The sequence below is a fragment of the Enhydra lutris genome, unplaced genomic scaffold (assembly GCF_002288905.1).
Source record: "Enhydra lutris kenyoni isolate GAN:26980312 unplaced genomic scaffold, ASM228890v2 scaffoldscaffold1, whole genome shotgun sequence".
In the NCBI taxonomy this organism is placed as follows: Eukaryota; Metazoa; Chordata; class Mammalia; order Carnivora; family Mustelidae; genus Enhydra; species Enhydra lutris.
This window is the reverse complement of record NW_019154085.1, coordinates 8,349,232-8,366,193: the sequence shown is the minus strand read 5'-3', so window position 1 is coordinate 8,366,193 and position 16,962 is coordinate 8,349,232. Positions and strand designations below refer to the sequence as shown.

Below are 16,962 nucleotides of genomic sequence, written 5' to 3'. Positions count from 1 at the left end.
CTTGATCCCAGGACCCCGGGATCATGACCTGAGCTGAAGGCAGACGCTTAACCAACTGAGCCACCCAGGTGCCCTAACAAATAAAATTAGGACATATTTAAAGTTTGCAATGTGAGAGTATATGTTGTAAAAGTATTCCCACAATCAAGTTAATTAACACATTCTTCACTTCACATCTTCAGCATTTTTTTTTTTTTGTAAGAATGCATAGGTTCTACTCTCTTAGCAAATTTCAATCATACAAAATAGTACTTTCAACTGTAGCCACCATGGCATGTATTGCTGTTGATGAGAAGCCTTTGTCACTCTAGTGTCATTATTTTATTTGTAATTTCTATTTGTACTCTGTCACCTCTTTTTTTTTTCCTGAACATTTTATTTTTATAGCCTTCTAGATAGGCTTAAAAACAGCTTTACTGAGCTGTAGTTTACATACCACTAAATTAATCCAGGTTAAATGTACATTGAATGAATTTCGGTAAATTTCTATGGCTGTGCAACCTTAATCAAAATCTAGGTTTCGAATACTTTTATCATCTGTTAAAAATGATTCCCATTTCAGCTAATTCTCTCTGCCGCTGGTTGCCCCAGACAATCATTGATCTGTGTTTTGTTTTTATTGTTTTATCTTTCCTAAAATTTCATATAAATGGAATCCTACAATATGTATGCTTTTAAAATCCTTTCATTTTGTTTATTGTTTCTGGTTTGGGACTATTTGAAAATGCTGCTATGAGCATTTGAACACAAGTCTTTTTGTAGATATGTGTTTTCATTTCTCCTGGGTAGATGCCAAAGTGTAGAAATTCTCAATTGTATAGTAGGATATGTTTAATTTTCAAAGACTTTGCTAAACTGTTTCCAAGTGGCTATGCCATTTTACATTCCCACAAGTAGTGTAAGAAGAGGTTTCTAGTTTTTCAACAACCTTGCCCACACTTTGGTTAGAATAGGCAAAACAAAACCAAAACCATTCAAGTAGATGTGTTATTTTATGTCATTGTGGCTTTAAGTTATATCCCTAATCCTTAAGTCATATCCCTAATGACTAATGATGATAAGTGTCTTTTCTGGTGTTTGTTTGATATTCATATAATTTCTTTGAAATGTCTAAGTCTTTTGCCCATCTTTAAATTGGGTTATCTTTCTGTTAATTCATTCTAAGAGTTCTTGATATATTTCCTTTACAAGTCTTTTATCAGATCTATCATTTGCAAATATTTTCTTCCAGTCTGTGGCTTATCTCTTCATTTTCGTAATGGTACTTTTTGGAAAGTAAAAGCTTTCAATTTTAAGGAAGCTCAATTTATCAATTTTTTCTTTTGTTGATGCCTTTGGAATTCTAAGAATCTTTTCCTATCACAAGATTTTCTCCCATGTTTTCTTAGAAGGTTATAGTTTTAGCTCTTATATTTAGGTACATGATTTAGTTTAATGGCATATCTATAGTATGAGCTAAGGTTGAGGTTTGATTTTTTTTCCATATAGATAGCCAAATGTTTCAGCCTCCCACTGAATTACCTTGACACATTTGTTAAAAATCATTTGACCATGTAAGGGGTTCTATTTCTGTTCCCCTGGTCTATATGTTCATCTTAACATCACTACCATGCTGTCTTGTTCACTTGAGCCTTATAGTCAAGTTTGAAATTAGTCTAAATCCACAACATTTATTATCCATTTCCAAAATTGTTTTGGTTATCATGAGTATTTTGCATTTTCATACATATTTGAAGACTAGCTTGTCAGTCTCTGGGAAAAAAAAACAACAACCTACGATTTAATAGCCAATTGCATTGAATCTGTAGGCCAATTTTGGGATAATTGTCAATAATACTGAGTCCTCTAGCCCATAAACATGTTATTTCTCTTCATTTATTTATTTTTTCTTTGATTGTTCTTAGCAGTGTCTTGTATTTTAATGTATGAATCTCATTTTAAAAAATCTCCTTTTAAAAAATATCCCAAGTATTTTTTGCTGTGAATGGAATTATTTAATTTTCTGATTGTTCTTTGCCAGTATGTAGAAAAATCAATAGATTTTTACATAAATATCTCACATCCTAAGACCTCACTAAAACTTGCTTACCAGTTCTGCAGCTTTTTAAAAGCTTCCATGGAAATCCCTGTGTATACAATTATGTTGTCTACAAATATAGTTTTACTTCATTTCTGATGCCTTTCTTTTTTCTCACTTCTCATTTTGCACTTATTAGGTTCTTCAGTATATTGTTGAATAGAATTGGTGATAGTCGACTTCCCAGTCTTAGTGGAAAACATTTAGTCTTTCACATTTATGTAGATGTTAGCTGTAAGTTTTTAAGATACCCTTTATCAGGCTGAAAAAGATACCTTCTTTTCCTGGTTGGCCGAGAGATGTTAGTTATCATAAAACGAGTGCTGGATTTTTGTCGATTGCTTTTTCAGGGTCCATCGAAATAAGAATTTGGTATTTATCCTTTAATGTTTTCATGTAGTATATTACATTAAAGCTTTTCACATTAAAGCTTGCATTCCTGTCACTTAGTCATTATGTATAATCTTTTTTGTGTGTTGCTGGATTTGATCAGCTAATATTTTAAGAATTTTTAGGTCTATATTAATGAATGATACGGGTGTGTACTTTTATTTTCCTATCTGACAACCCTGAAATCAAGACCTGAACTAAGAACATGAGCTGGATGCTTAACTGACCGAGATACCCAGAGGCCCCTGGATAGACTTTCTGAAGCCATATGAACCTGATGTTTTCTTTGTGGGAAGATTATTATCTACTAATTCAATTAGTTAACTTGATAGGTATCTATTCAGATTTTCTTTCCTCTTGAGTCAACTTTGGTGCTTTTGCTTTTTAGGAATCTCTTTTCACTTAAGTTGTCTAATTTGCTGGCATAAAGTTCAGATAACTTCCTTATTTTCAGCCATTCTACTAATTTTATCTTTTAGTACCTGCTAGACTACAAGACCATGATCTCCTAGGCAGATTGGTCACTTTCCTGCATGAATGATGGGCCATGTGTTTTCAACCCCATTTTATCTGTCCTCTCTCTTCTTTTCATGTTTCAAAAATTTGTTGAAATATCTCCTCAGCTGATGACTCTCTAGTCTCTTTACAATGTTGGTTAAAATTACTACCATGTTCACAAGGAAACGTGAAAAAAGGAATGTTTTTGCTACCGTCTTGACTCAAAATCACTATTGATTTAATAAAGAGAAAATCAATATAGTTTTTTCATTTTCAGGAAATAAGGTACACCATATTTTCTCTTTAGTCAGGTAAAATATCTCCTATATTGATTTATTTCTGAAAGGAATATTGTTCTGCTGGAAAGAGCGTGGCAGTTTGGACGTGGCAGTTTGGATGGGCAAATCCTTATTTTTTGTACTTAATTAACTACATGACAAGGAGGAAGTTACTGAATCTGAAATTCAGTTTCTCATCTGTGAAGTAGGAATAATTTCTCTGTCTCATCTAATAATAGGTGTGAGGATTAGAGATAATGTATGTGAAACTATTAAGGGGCTAACTAGGTGATCAATAAAAAAGGTTTTTATTATTACTGTTTCCAGCAAGTAGAATCTTTGCCTGTAGCCACAGAATGATTGACTCGAGAGTTTTGTTTGTTTGTTTGTTTGTTTTTTAAGATTTTATTTCTTTGACAGAGATCACAAGTAGACAGAGAGGCAGGCAGAGAGAGAGGGAGGGAAGCAGGCTCCCTGCTGAGCAGAGAGCCCGATGCGGGACTCGATCCCAGGACCCTGAGATCATGACCTGAGCCGAAGGCAGTGGCTTAACCCACTGAGCCACCCAGGCGCCCCTGACTCAAGAGTTTTAAAGCTGAAAGGATCTTCGTGATGACTGCGAAAACTTCTGCAACTGCCCCCATAGCCCCCTACCTTCTCCTTCTTCCCTTTCTTGACCGTGCTGCACTCTTTCAGGCAGGCATTACTCATACGGAGGATGAAGCTTGTTATATTCTCTGGGTTCAGCAAGGTAAATAACATGGGCATTTCTGCCTTTAAAAAACATCAAATTCTACCAGTTATTGGGGTCATACACTTTAGGGTGGCAGAGTCTGTATGTAGGTGTCCTGATTCCTGAGGTCCATTACTGTCCCATTAGTAACACTTTACAATCAAAATAACGAGAAGGCTACTTTTGTAGTTAGAATAGTCAGCCCTTCTCATTCCAACTACAGAATACCTTGAAGATCTTCCACTGCTGCTTTTATATTCGTATTCCCTCATTTTATACACATTGATGGAGCACCTACTATGTACTGAATTAAACTGAGACATTACTGGAGACATTGCATTGGCTTTTTTCTCTTCCATATAATGGAAAAGAATGTGAAGTTCACAAAATATTTGATTCCTGGATTTTCAAAAGACAAAATAATTTAGAAGATGCATCCTGGCATCTTCTTAGTATCGTGTCTCAGACGGATATTCAATAAAACTCCAATCTTCACTCACTAGACTGTTAGTGGGAGGGACTGTTTTTTGTTACACAGCATCACTGACCTGTAACCCCAGATGAAGTCGGGATCCAGAGCCTGATGCATTCAATGATGAGGAAGTTAAAGCTATCCCAGAACAACTTATTTTTCGTGAAGATGTGACCTATGTCTTTCTCCACAGTAGTGCCCAGAAGAAGTCACAAAATGTGGCCTGTAGGGGCGCCTTGGTGGCTCAGTTGGTTAAGCACATGCCTTCGGCTCAAGTCATGATCCCGGGGTCCTAGGATCGATCCTGATCCTTCATTGGGCTCCCTGCTCAGTGGGGAGCCTGCTTCTCTCTTTGCCTCTGCTGCTCCCCTTGCTTGTGCTCACATTCGCTCTCTGCCCCTCCTAAAGTGGAGTCTCTAAAAAAATAAAGACTTGATTTTAAAAAAATGTGTCTTGTATAGAGTTTGAATTTAATTACAGTTATCAACATTGCCCATTTATAGACAGGCAGTAATAAATACATGAGAACATATAAACTGTCACTCTTTGCTAGCTTATACTGTATATCTCTAGATATCTGAGAAATGATCTTTTCAAGAATATACCTGTCTTTGGGAAAACTAAAAATCTTTTCCATCAGTGCTCTTTTAAATCCCTTATTTATAAATAACCATACATATTTTAGCAATAATGCAAGAATACTCCTATAACATTTCAAAGAAGAGAGAGCTTGAGTTTGGAGTAATGAGGAAGAATAGATAAAGCTCATCAAGAAGAATGTAACCTCTGGATTTGGTCTTGCAAATCACTTCCAATAGAGCTGTCTTTCTATAAATAAAGAGAAAGTGTTCTGGGTGGAATGTGGTATCAAACAAATATATGTTATATGTACTATTAATAAAATGTTCAACAATTCATTTTTTCTTAAGATTTAGTAGAGACAGTCCTGGTGTTTTGACAGTAGACCCTTAAACAACTTAGGGGGGTTATGGACACTGACCCCTGCCACAACTGAAATCTCACGTATAGCTTTTGACTCTACAAAAATTTAACTACTAATAGCCTGCTGTTGACCAGGAGTCTTACTGATAATATAAGCAGTCATTTTATACATATTTTTTGTTATATGTATCATATACTGTATTCTTACAATAAAGTAAACTAAAGAAAATATTTAGAAAATCATAAAATAATTTATAACACTGTACTGTAAAAGAAGTGTAGGTGAACCCACACAGTTCAAACTTGAGTTGTTCCAGGGTCAACTGTATATCCATTGATGTATATTCTAACTGCCCTTTTGTATGATTGAATAGTGTGTTTATCATTTTCTTAGGCAACAAGATGCGGGGTTAGACTCACCTAGTCCTGATGAAAGCACGTTTCCCAAACTGACCACTTCTGCAATAGAGAAAGACATTTTGGTAATGGGCTGTCTCTTTTGTCAGTATACTTGAATGTATAGGAAGCACTTGAAGATGCCTTTAAACTTTTGAGCTTACCCTGTGCTCCTCTCTGGTGTAGAAGTAAATATGGAGTTCCACAAAATTGCTCTATGGGATTAATGGGGGGAAATCATTTTCCCCCTTGCCATCTAAGACAACAACGAAAAATCTCGTTTACCAGCTCCCTTTGTTAGAATGAGCCTCGGTCTTGTAAGCTTTTATACGTCTTTATTCTTCTATGAGAAATTCTCTTAGTTATATAAAGTATACTTTACAGAGCATATTAACCTACTTAAAAATGTAATTATTCTAGTATTTTGAATACAGAAGAATTTTTAAAAATATAAATATCGAAGACTCTAACATTGCTGATTTGGAAGTATTTTGAAAAAATACTTGGATGTTTAAAATTTTTCTAATGAGTGACATGTAAAACTTTATGAAAATATACCAAAGTTAAATGTCTGTTAGAGAAATACTAACATGTCTTAAAATGAATGTTTATGTACACATTTAATAGTAGCTGTAAAATTATAATATGGACTATTGGTCAATTGGAGATTTCCTCAATCCTGTCATAGATTTCTGAGCTTTATGTATAGGGTTACTGATTCACTTGTAGCTTGTAAGATTGACTTGATTATCAATAATAAAAGGATAAAAACTATGACATTTTCACACATTTATAAAGCACTGAATTCTACTTCAGCATGGATTCTTCTTAGTACATCATATATTTGGTAATATAATTTGATATTTTACATTGTAGTTATGAACTGAGATGAGCTTTAATTTTCATGAACTATCCTTTTTTTTTTTTTTTAATTTAGGGGATCTCAAAAAATGCCTCCATGAATTACACAAAATACTTTTTTATGATTTGTAAATACTTTGCCTAAAGTTTTGATTTTACTCAGTAGATGTTTTTGTTTTTTTGTTTTTTGATGAACACACTTCTTTCACTACAGAACTAAACACATTTATATTTCTCCATCTTCTTTATGCAGAGATATTACTATTATATTCACCATGGAATTGATACAGACCATGTAGCCCCAATGGAAGATTCTTGGCTAGAGCATGTATTGAATTTAGTGCCCCAACATCTGAAAGTCCTCACCAACAGCATACTTGCATTATCTGATGAAATGAGAGAAGATTATCTTCTTAGTGTAAAAAAATCCATAGGTAAATCGGTATTTGTTTTCTAATTTGAGTATGTCTTATTAACTGAAAGTTAATACCTATACTTGAAACTATTCATATATTTGTTCTGCTTGTTGCATTGCTATTTCATTGCTTAAGATCTTAGGCAAGTTTCATTAATAAAGTACAGCAAAAAAATTTTAAATGCATCTTTTTTTTTTTTTTATAGTGTTACAGCCACTCAGTAAAAACCAGAACTGAGGAAATTCTAAAATTTAATTACTTAATTGACATTAATATTATTGCTATCATTATTAGAAGGTGATTAATTGAAAATTGTTGTTATGGACTAGGGGTTGGCAAACTACAGCTCACAGGTCGAGTCTGGCTCACTGCCTGTTTTTGTAAATAAATGTTATTGCAGTCCAATCCGACGCATTCGTTTGCACATGGTTTGGGCTACTTTTGATCTATAAGAGCAGAGATGGGTATTTGTGATGGAGGCCTTGTAGCTCATAAATTTGAAGATATTGATACTCAAGCCCTTTACATAAAAAGTTTGCTGGTATAGACCACTAGATTCTAAGACTGACTAAACATCAGAATCATTTTCCATGTACTCATTTCTGAGTCCATCTGAATTCAAACTATAAATTAAATCTATACTTAAAAAAAAAGTTCTCCAATTAACTGGGATTGTAAAACTGGTGTAACTGATGCTGTATTCAAAGCTGGAGAAATCCTCATGTTTTGGAGTTGCCTGGGGACCTTTTGGGTAGGAAGGCATTTACTTAATTTAAGACTCTTATTGAGTGTCCTGCTAATGTAAAAATAAAAAGCCAAATCTTTGATTCCAAGGAGTTCATCGTGGAAATGAGGGAGAGGGACAAATCATTAATTACGAAGTAGAGCGGTAGGCTCGAGAAGGAGGGAAACAGGATGTGCTGTAAGGACAGAAGCTCATGCCTGACTTGGTAGGAAGAACTCTGGGGGTGCCTGAACTGTCTTGAAGTACAAGCCAAACGCGAGACAGCGCGCACACTGAGAAAACGGTGTGACATGTGGCAGACACGCATGAAAGACTCTCCAGGCTTGCAAGCAGCTGTGATGGCAAAGCATAGAGTGCATTTGGGAAGGGGACAGAATCTTAAGGGCATTCAATGCCTTTTTAAAGCATTCAGAGTTAAAGCAGAGTCACCAAAGGATTTTAAGAAGAGGGGTGTTAACATTGGCATTTTAGAAAGAGCACCTAAAGGTAGGAAAATTAGAATTAATTGTGGATTAATGACCATAGAAGATAGAAGCAGAAGCAGCTCCCTTTGCTGATTTTATAACAGGATTGTTTTTATGCAATTTAAAAGAGAACAAAGCAACATGGTAAGTTTCCTCAGTGAAAGGAAACTGCTATGATTCTTTATTATTGGCCTTCAATGAAAACTACTTTTGGTAGAATAGCTATGAAGGAAAATGTAATTTTAAAACCAATTATTATTTTCAAATGAAATAACAGGAACCTGTTGTTAAAGAGAGGGAACATATACTCTCAAAGACACAGACATCACGGGTTTTCTCATAAATATTTTTGTTGTCTGATATATGCACAAATTGCTCCATTATTTTAAATAACATAATTTAAATAATTGATTTTAGTGGAATTAGTTTTGCAATTGCTTGGAAATGTGCCATAATTAATATAAGGATGTTTATCAGAACTTTTCAATTTTCTTTTAGTTGATTTTGTTTTGAAAGATCCTAGGGAAAAAGAAGAAGTTAAAAAAACAGCTGAAATTCCACCCCATCGCGCAGAGTAAGTGATTAAGTTTCTCTAAGAATATTAATTATATGACTGTTCCTATGTATGTGTATATATTTATACACTGATTATATTTCTCATATATATGTTTATAACTTATATACTTCAGTTATACAACTGATTATTCTTATTAAGTTTGTGTATTTAAGCCCTAATATGTTTTATTTACAAATCCATGGGTAGATGGGTAGACAGATAGACAGATGGATACCTGTGTGGTTAAAACATAAGTACCCTGGTGAAAGAAGCTGATATAGATCCTTGTATTTCCATAGCTACTAGCACAGGCTTCAGATACAATAGGGATATAAGAACTTGATGGCAATTGGAATGCACGAATCATATTGGGAACATTACAGAAAATATGTGTGTATATAGAACATATTGCAATTTATTACATAGATTAAAATGTAGGACACATAATAGAAAAGTACACTCGCTATGTATTTTCCCTAATCCCTAAATCCCATTTAGGAATAAGTCTCTTAAATAGTTTGAAGAATAGAACTTACAATTTTATGATTTAGTAAATATCAGTTTTGCTTCTTACATATTATTTAAAAGTGCCTCGGATTGTTTTCCTATAATGGCAAGAAAAAAATTATGCAGTCATTTCCAACATATCCTATGTGGAGAACAGCTTTTCTCCTGCGAAGGGACCAAAATCATCTTTTGTAGTTGTAAAGGTGGTATGACTACAACTGAAAAACCGAGTTAAGCTTATACATAATAAAGCAAGATTCAGTGTTTAAAATCATGAGAATAAAAAATTGTAGGCATAAAATATAGAGGTTTAAATACATTCTGAAAGATGAAAATGGCATATCTTTAATGTATCAAGGATGACTATGCATATCAAAGGAGTTACAGAGTAAATGTCTTCAAATAAGGACCTTAGCATCGGTAATTTTGGAAGTGTCCTTTACACATTAACAGAGGTTAAGTTGAAGGGAATTTCCACAGGTAGGCTGGACTACATATATATATATTTTTTTTTGTATTGTTATTTTATTTTTTTCAGTGTTCCAAAATTCATTGTTTATGCACCATACCCAGTGATCCATGCAATACTTAAGATATTTTAAAAAAAATTTAAACTTTTTGTGTCTTGAAATTATCTCTTTCAAGACGTATATGAGAAAAAGTTGGCTACTGTTTCTATTTGATCATTTTGAGTTACTTGTGAACTTGACCAAGTATTTAAGGGAAAAATAGTTACTTTATGATTCAAGTTAACTTATGGTTCAAGATTATGGGGCACCTGGCTGGCTCCGTCAGAAGAGCATGTGACCCTTGATCTCGGGGTTGTAAGTTTGAGCACCCATGTTGGGTGCAGAGATTACTTAAATAAATAAAATTTTAAAAAAAGATTCAGGGGTGCCTGGTTAGCTCTGTTGGTTGAGCATCTGCCTTCAGCTGAGGTCATGATCTTGGGGTTCTGGGACTGTGCCCTGTGTGGGGCTCCCTGATCAGTAGGGAGCCTGGTTCTCCCTCTCCCTTTGCTCCTCTTCCCCTGATTGATGAACTCTCTCTCAAATAAATCAATATCAAAAAAAAAAAAGATTGCAGTATAATTTCATGTGTTAATTATTCTAAAATTATATGGCTTAGACCATAGAAAGTATGGCCTTTATGTATCTTCCATACATAATTATGTATTTTGTTATTATTGTTGGGGATACATAATACTTTTTATTAAAGTGAAACCATTATTGGGGTGCCTGGGTGGCTCAGTGGGTTAAGCAACCCACTCTTGGTCAGGATCTAAGGGCTATGAGTTTGAGTCTCAAGTCAGGCTCTGTGCTGGGCGTGAAACCTGCTGAAATTTCTCTCTCTCCCTCTGCTCCTCCTCCCCCATTCTCTCTCTCTAAAGAAAAAAAAAAAAAGGAAGCTATTATTATTCAGAAAGTATGCATGACAATGCTTTGTTCTGATTTTTTAGAGATAGTTGATTCTTTTTTCTTTGTTTTCAGAATGGAAGTTCTTCCAAAACCTTGGAGGAAATCTTTTTTAGCTGCAAGCAATTATATTAAGGATCACTTGAACACATTGAACCCTACAATGTTGGCTGTGCTAGATTTGTGGCACGGGACTTTTAAGTGAGTATTTCTGGCCTTCTTGAGCTTCCTTTTTTTTTTTTTTTTAAGATTTTATTTATTTATTTGACAGTCAAAGATCATAAGTAGGCAAAGAGGCAGGCAGAGAGAGAGAGATAGGAGGAAGCAGGCTCCCTGCAGAGCAGAGAGCCCAATGTGGGGCTCGATCCCAGGACCCTGGGATCATGACCTGAGCCGAAGGCAGAGGCTTTAACCCACTGAGCCACCCAGGCACCCCTTGAGCTTCTTTTTAAAAGAGCAATAAAAGCTATTTTGTCACATCTTAATTGTTTCTTTTACTATTTTAACTGCAAATAAAAAAAAAATAACTACAAACTTAACCATCAGTATTCAAACATGGTTTTAAATCAGCAGTGTAGAGGTAGAGTAAATCATGAACATTGTCTTTGACCTCTAACTCAATTCTCCCCCTACCCCGATCCCATACCTCATTACCATGCAGACTTTAAGGGGTAATAACTCTTAAGGGTCTATATTGTCGTGCTTTGTTTTAAATCCCACAGACCATTAGTTGCTACAGTCATCTAGATGGTTAGGAACCTAGTAAATATGGCACACCTGAATGACATGAGTTAAAGTTCCTGGGTGACAGCAAGAAGTTAGGCATCACCTCGTAGACCTTGTCACAGTGGGGACCGTACAGCCACACGTCGGCAAGTGCTTGGCGCAGCGGAATGTGGATGCTGGTGGGCGCCGTGGAGCTGACATGCTTGCTCCCCAGGCTGAGGACCATTGATCACACAGTTTAGAAGCTGCTACTTCATGTTTCCCCCCACCCTTGCATGACCTCTTCTAAGGCACTGGTGGGCATCCTAGCAACATGCACCCATGGACATGGTTTTAGAAAATGCAAAAGTAATACAAATCTATATTTATTTTTCTTAAAGAAAAATAAATATAGGAACCTTCAGGAACCTCAGAACCTGGATCAGTCCTGCCTTATGCCAGAGGAGGCACCTTGTGTCCCAGGTGGTCTTACCCACCCCCACCCCAACATTTTCAACCCCCACAACTGCAGCCCTGGTGACAAGTGACCCGCTCTCCAGGGTCTCCTGGTTTCTACTTTATGTATTCTGTGGGCAGAAGGGCGCAGCAAGTGGGCACATTTTTCTGCCTCCCAAAACCAGCAGAAGGAAAGCTACTGTCTTTCAAGCTATGGCCGTGGCAGAAGGCAGCTCTTGGCCCCACCCTGGGAAACCCCAGGACACGCCCTAGGGCCACCTCCCCGACCAACTTCTCTGAACTCCTTCCAGAGTTAGGCTCTTTAGCGTACCTTTCTAGCCCTACCCCTGACATCTGCTCTAGGAAGCCAAGCTCCTTGCCTGGGCTCTGCCACCATCTGATTATAGCTTCTCTCTTCACCCATTGTCCTTCCTGGCATTCTGTTTTCTCACAGGTAGAATGATTTGTGCCGCTTCCCTCACTCTGTCCCTGTCTGCCTTTTTAAAAACAAATTTTAATTAAATATGCAACTACATATGTAACTTTACATAAACATGTAAATGTGATCATATATACTTTTTAAGTCCAGTCTTTACTTTGCCTGACTTCCCCCAGCCTTTCTTTTCCTCATCTCTGCCTTCCTTTCCACCAGCCCAAAGACCCATGATAACCATCTAGTGGGATATCTTTCATTATTTTTATTTGTATTCATATTATCAAATATATATGTGTATGCACACACAGGCACACATATCCATAGCATAAAAATGGCTTTTGTTGGTCAGACTGAATACTGTTAGAACATCTTTCAGCTTTCCATTGTATAATGTGGATTTCTTTGCTTGAATTTGGCCATGATTTAATTATGCATGCAGTCATGAGGTCACACTGTATAGTATCACTCTCACGAAGGATATTTTCATACAGTGATGTATATATTTCATTTTTACAACACCGCCAGTGTTGTTTTCTTTTATATCCATTCATAGATATGGATCTGTATGGAATTGCCAGGATACACTGCATTGGATGCAGGCGGGTGAGGCTGCCGTGCCTAGTATTGTCCATAACGGGCTGGACTTTGTTGGCCAATGTCAGGAGGCAAGAGACGAGAAAATGAAGGGGAAGAAAAACAGAACAAAGTTGAGATTAAAAAAAAAACAGTAAACAATGGATGTGCCCAAACCTGTTGTCCATGGTCATAGTGGCAGAAGTATTAGTAGCAGCGACTGAAGCAAACCTCAGGGCATCTGGGGTGAAGACAAATGAGAAAGAAGCTTTGCAGTCTGTGGGTAGGAAGAGCACTCCACCAATTCCAATGTTGCCCCCGTAGACATGAGTCATTTTCACTCTATGAGAATGTTGAGTGGGGCAGGCAGTCAGCAGCACTGCCTCTCAGAGTAGGAGCCAGGATTGACTATAAAGGACATCCATCCTCTAGATGAAAAGTGTTTGGCCTGACTCTCAGCAGGTGTTGAAAGTATAGGACCTCTCTATGTGAGGCAGTGGTATGGAGAAAGGTAATGCAAAAGTCATCGGAACGACTGCAAAAATGCAAGAGTGTGGAAAGCTGAAAGGAGATGCTTGTAGATGGAATGTCCAAGTTCATGTCCTTCAGTAGTGAGTTTGACAGAGCCCACTGAATGTCAGAGAGAGCATCTGTAATACAGTCACAGCCTACATAGCATATGGGCATTTTTGCTTGAAAAGTAGTGTGCATATATGAAGATGTATGTATAGCTTGTGGGTACATATATGTGGAAATTACCACGGGCTAGGAATTACAGTAGTTGAACATAAAAGGAAGATGTTGGGAACCTGGGTGGCTCAGTCAGTTAAACGTGTGCCCTTGGCTCAGGTCATGATCCCTGGGTCCTGGAATCAAGTCCCACATCTGGCTCCCTGCTCAGCAGAGAGCCCGCTTCTCCCTCTGCCTGCTTCTCCCCCTGCTTGTGCTCTTTCTCTCTCTCTGACAAATAAATAAATAAAATCTTAAAAAAAATAAAAATAAAAGGAAGTGAAGAAATCTAAGAAATCTAAGAAAAATCTAAGAAAGTGAAGCTTATGTTGCCCACCCTCCATTCCATGCCTCAGGCAACCACCAATCTGTTTTCTATGTCCGTGAGCTCAGTTTTTGTCGTTTTAGATTGCACATAGGAGTTTACAAAGGTATTTATTTGTCTTCCTATGTTTGACTTATTTAACTTAGCATAATGCCTTCAGGCTTTATCCATGTTGTCTCAAATGGTAAGCTTTCATTCTGTTTTATGGATGAATAATATTCCGCTGTGTATATACGTACACCACCTTTTATTTACCCGTCAATGGACATGTAGGTTGTTTCCATGTTTTGGCTATTAGAAATAATGCAGTGAACATGGGCATACATTGTTCTTTTATTGTGTTTTCATTTTCTTCAGATAAATATTCAGAAGTAGAATTGGTGTGTAATAATCTGGTGGTTCTATTCTTTACTTTTTGAGGAACGCCGTATTATTCTCCGTAGCAGCCGTACCAATTTACCTTTCCAGCAACAGTGTGCAAGGATTCTCTTTTGTCCACATTCTCACCAATGCTTGTTATTTCCTATCCTTTTTTCATATCCGTTTTAACGGGTGTGGGGTGACAATCTCATTGTGGTTTGATTTGTATTTCCCTCATGATTAGTAATGTGAACATCTTGTCATATACCTGTTCGCCATCTGTATGTCTTCTTGGAGAGGTGTCTATTCAGATCCTCTGCCCATTTTTTAATCAGATTTTTTTTCTGTTGAGTTGTATGTGTTCTTTATAAATTTTTGATATTAACCCCTTTTCAATATATGATTTGCAAATATTTTCTCCCATTCAATAGATTGCCTTTTCATTTTGTTAATGGTTGATTTTTTGTTGTGCAGAAGCATTTTAGTTTGATGTGGTGACACTTGTTCATTTTTTGCTTTTGTTGCCTTTGCTTTTAGCATCAGATCCAAAAAATCATTGCCAACACTCGTGTCCAGGGATGTATCACCCATGTTTTTTTCTAGGGGCTTTATGGTTTCAGGTCCTACATTCCTGTCTTGTATCCATTTTGCGTTCATTGTTGAGTATGGTATAAGATAAGGGTTCAATTTCATTATTTTGCATGGGGCTGTCCAATTTCCCCAACAGAAATTTTTTTTTTTTTTAAATTGGGGTCCACATCCAGAATAGAGCCCACAACAGAAACTTCTTAATTTGTAAATCATATACATAACAAAGATCCATAGCACTGTAGTCAGAAAAGTAGGTGTGTGGGAAACTGTTGACTAGAGGAAGCACTGTGTTTTCTTAAAAGTCATGAGGGAGACAAACCATGAGAGACTCTGGATTCCAAGAAAGAAACAGGGTTACAGAAGGGAGGGAGGTGGGGGGATAGGATAACTAGGTGATGTGATGAGCAGTGGGTGTTACATGCAAATAGTGAATCCTTGAACACTACATCAAAAACTAATGATGTACTGTATGTTGCCTAACTGAACATAATAAAAAAAGTCAAAACCAGACAGGATCAAAAGACTGATATATTAGGACTTAATCAGGTGTGAGAATTCCCCTACTACATGGCTCCCTAAAATGCAAGATTACTTTCTTTCCAGAGTGGGTACAATTTTTGTTTCAGATATAGTGGGCTTTCTTAAGCTTTGAGCTTTACTTCTTTTCCTGTTGCAATTATTCCAATTTGAAAGCAAAAATCGGTCTAAATTTTCTATCAAATCCCAGTTATTTCAACTCTGTTTTACTTCACAATAATGTTTCATAATCTTATGTTGTGTTCTTATCAAATTTAATTACATTATTTTAAAAATTTAAAAATCTCATGTTCTTAAATATTTAATTTTATTAAACACAAATTTTAATGATAAAACTGAGGAATATTATATTTTTGAGATCAGTTAACAAAAACATTTAATGCAAAAAAATCTCCTGCCTTAATTATTGTTTATTTTTATGTCTTGCAGAAAATTACGTTTAGTTGATGTAGAAGAATTCCATAATCGTCAGGATGCATTAGAACTGTCAATATTTCAGTCCATTGTCATGAAACACATGGAATCTGCTAAAGAGACTCTCCTTAAAATGTAAAGTTTTAAAATTTCATGGAGGAAAGCACAAATTGAAAAATGTTATTGGCGGGGAACTGTATTTTAACTGCATTTAGAAAATCTGATTTTAACAAGTTTGTAATTACTTCTGTTCAAGAACTAAGTATAGTGTCTTTAACCGAATTGGTCTGTACTGTCTACCCAGATGTTCTACACAGCATAGATTGTGCAGGAACTAAAATGATTATACTGTTTTTTTCTCTCAATGTCTGGTTTCTGCTTCTGCTCTGTGAGAGGGGTTGAATACCATGGAGAGAATGATTGTCAACTAATCCGTTTGCTAGATATTCGACATCTACTATTAATACATTTAAGGCACTGTACCTCTTTCATTTTGCTTTTGGATGGGGAATGAAGGAAGTTTAAAGCACGATTAGGTGCGGAAAATATATTCTTTAAAGGAGTTTACAATCACGCTGAGAGGTTAGACTTATCAAATGATAATTAAACATCTTGGCTCGACTCTTAAAAATGGAATAGTCACATATGATAATTACCGATGTAGGTGCCAGACAATGTGCTCTGAGACAATACAGGAAAATGTTTCTATCATGGGTTATTGCGTTATTATAAATAGGATGTTAAAATTAGCTCAAATTGCAGATAGCAGAGGGCGTGAAACTCCAGCATGGTTTCATGATTTCCATAAGTTACTTAGAGATACATCCTGATAGCTTAAGATTGCATCTTTATTTTTTTCCTCCAATATTTTAGAATCAAATTCTTTGTCTGAAGTCACTTGAAAGAACTTTAGAATTTTATTTAATATTAGTATTTAGTTAACATAAAAAATAGATGAGAGCTATAGAATGAAACCCCATAATTAATTACAGAGAAGAAAATGACCCCTTAAGGACATAAAACCGATAAATTTTCTTGATCAGTAACTTCGGGTTATAGTGCAGGAATACATTACCACCATAAATT

General features: G+C 36.1%; 1 protein-coding gene across 1 annotated transcript in view; it reads left to right on the top strand.

Annotated features, from left to right (window-relative positions):
- LOC111156405 (dynein axonemal heavy chain 7) overlaps positions 1-16,962 on the top strand; it is a 263,890-nt gene that overhangs the window by 23,977 nt on the left and 222,951 nt on the right. Inside the window, exons 6-10 of the mRNA XM_022517313.1 lie at positions 5,785-5,872; positions 6,901-7,081; positions 8,771-8,846; positions 10,826-10,951; positions 15,892-16,011. Coding sequence (XP_022373021.1) covers positions 5,785-5,872; positions 6,901-7,081; positions 8,771-8,846; positions 10,826-10,951; positions 15,892-16,011 — 591 coding nt within the window. The remainder of the gene's footprint in view (positions 1-5,784; positions 5,873-6,900; positions 7,082-8,770; positions 8,847-10,825; positions 10,952-15,891; positions 16,012-16,962) is intronic.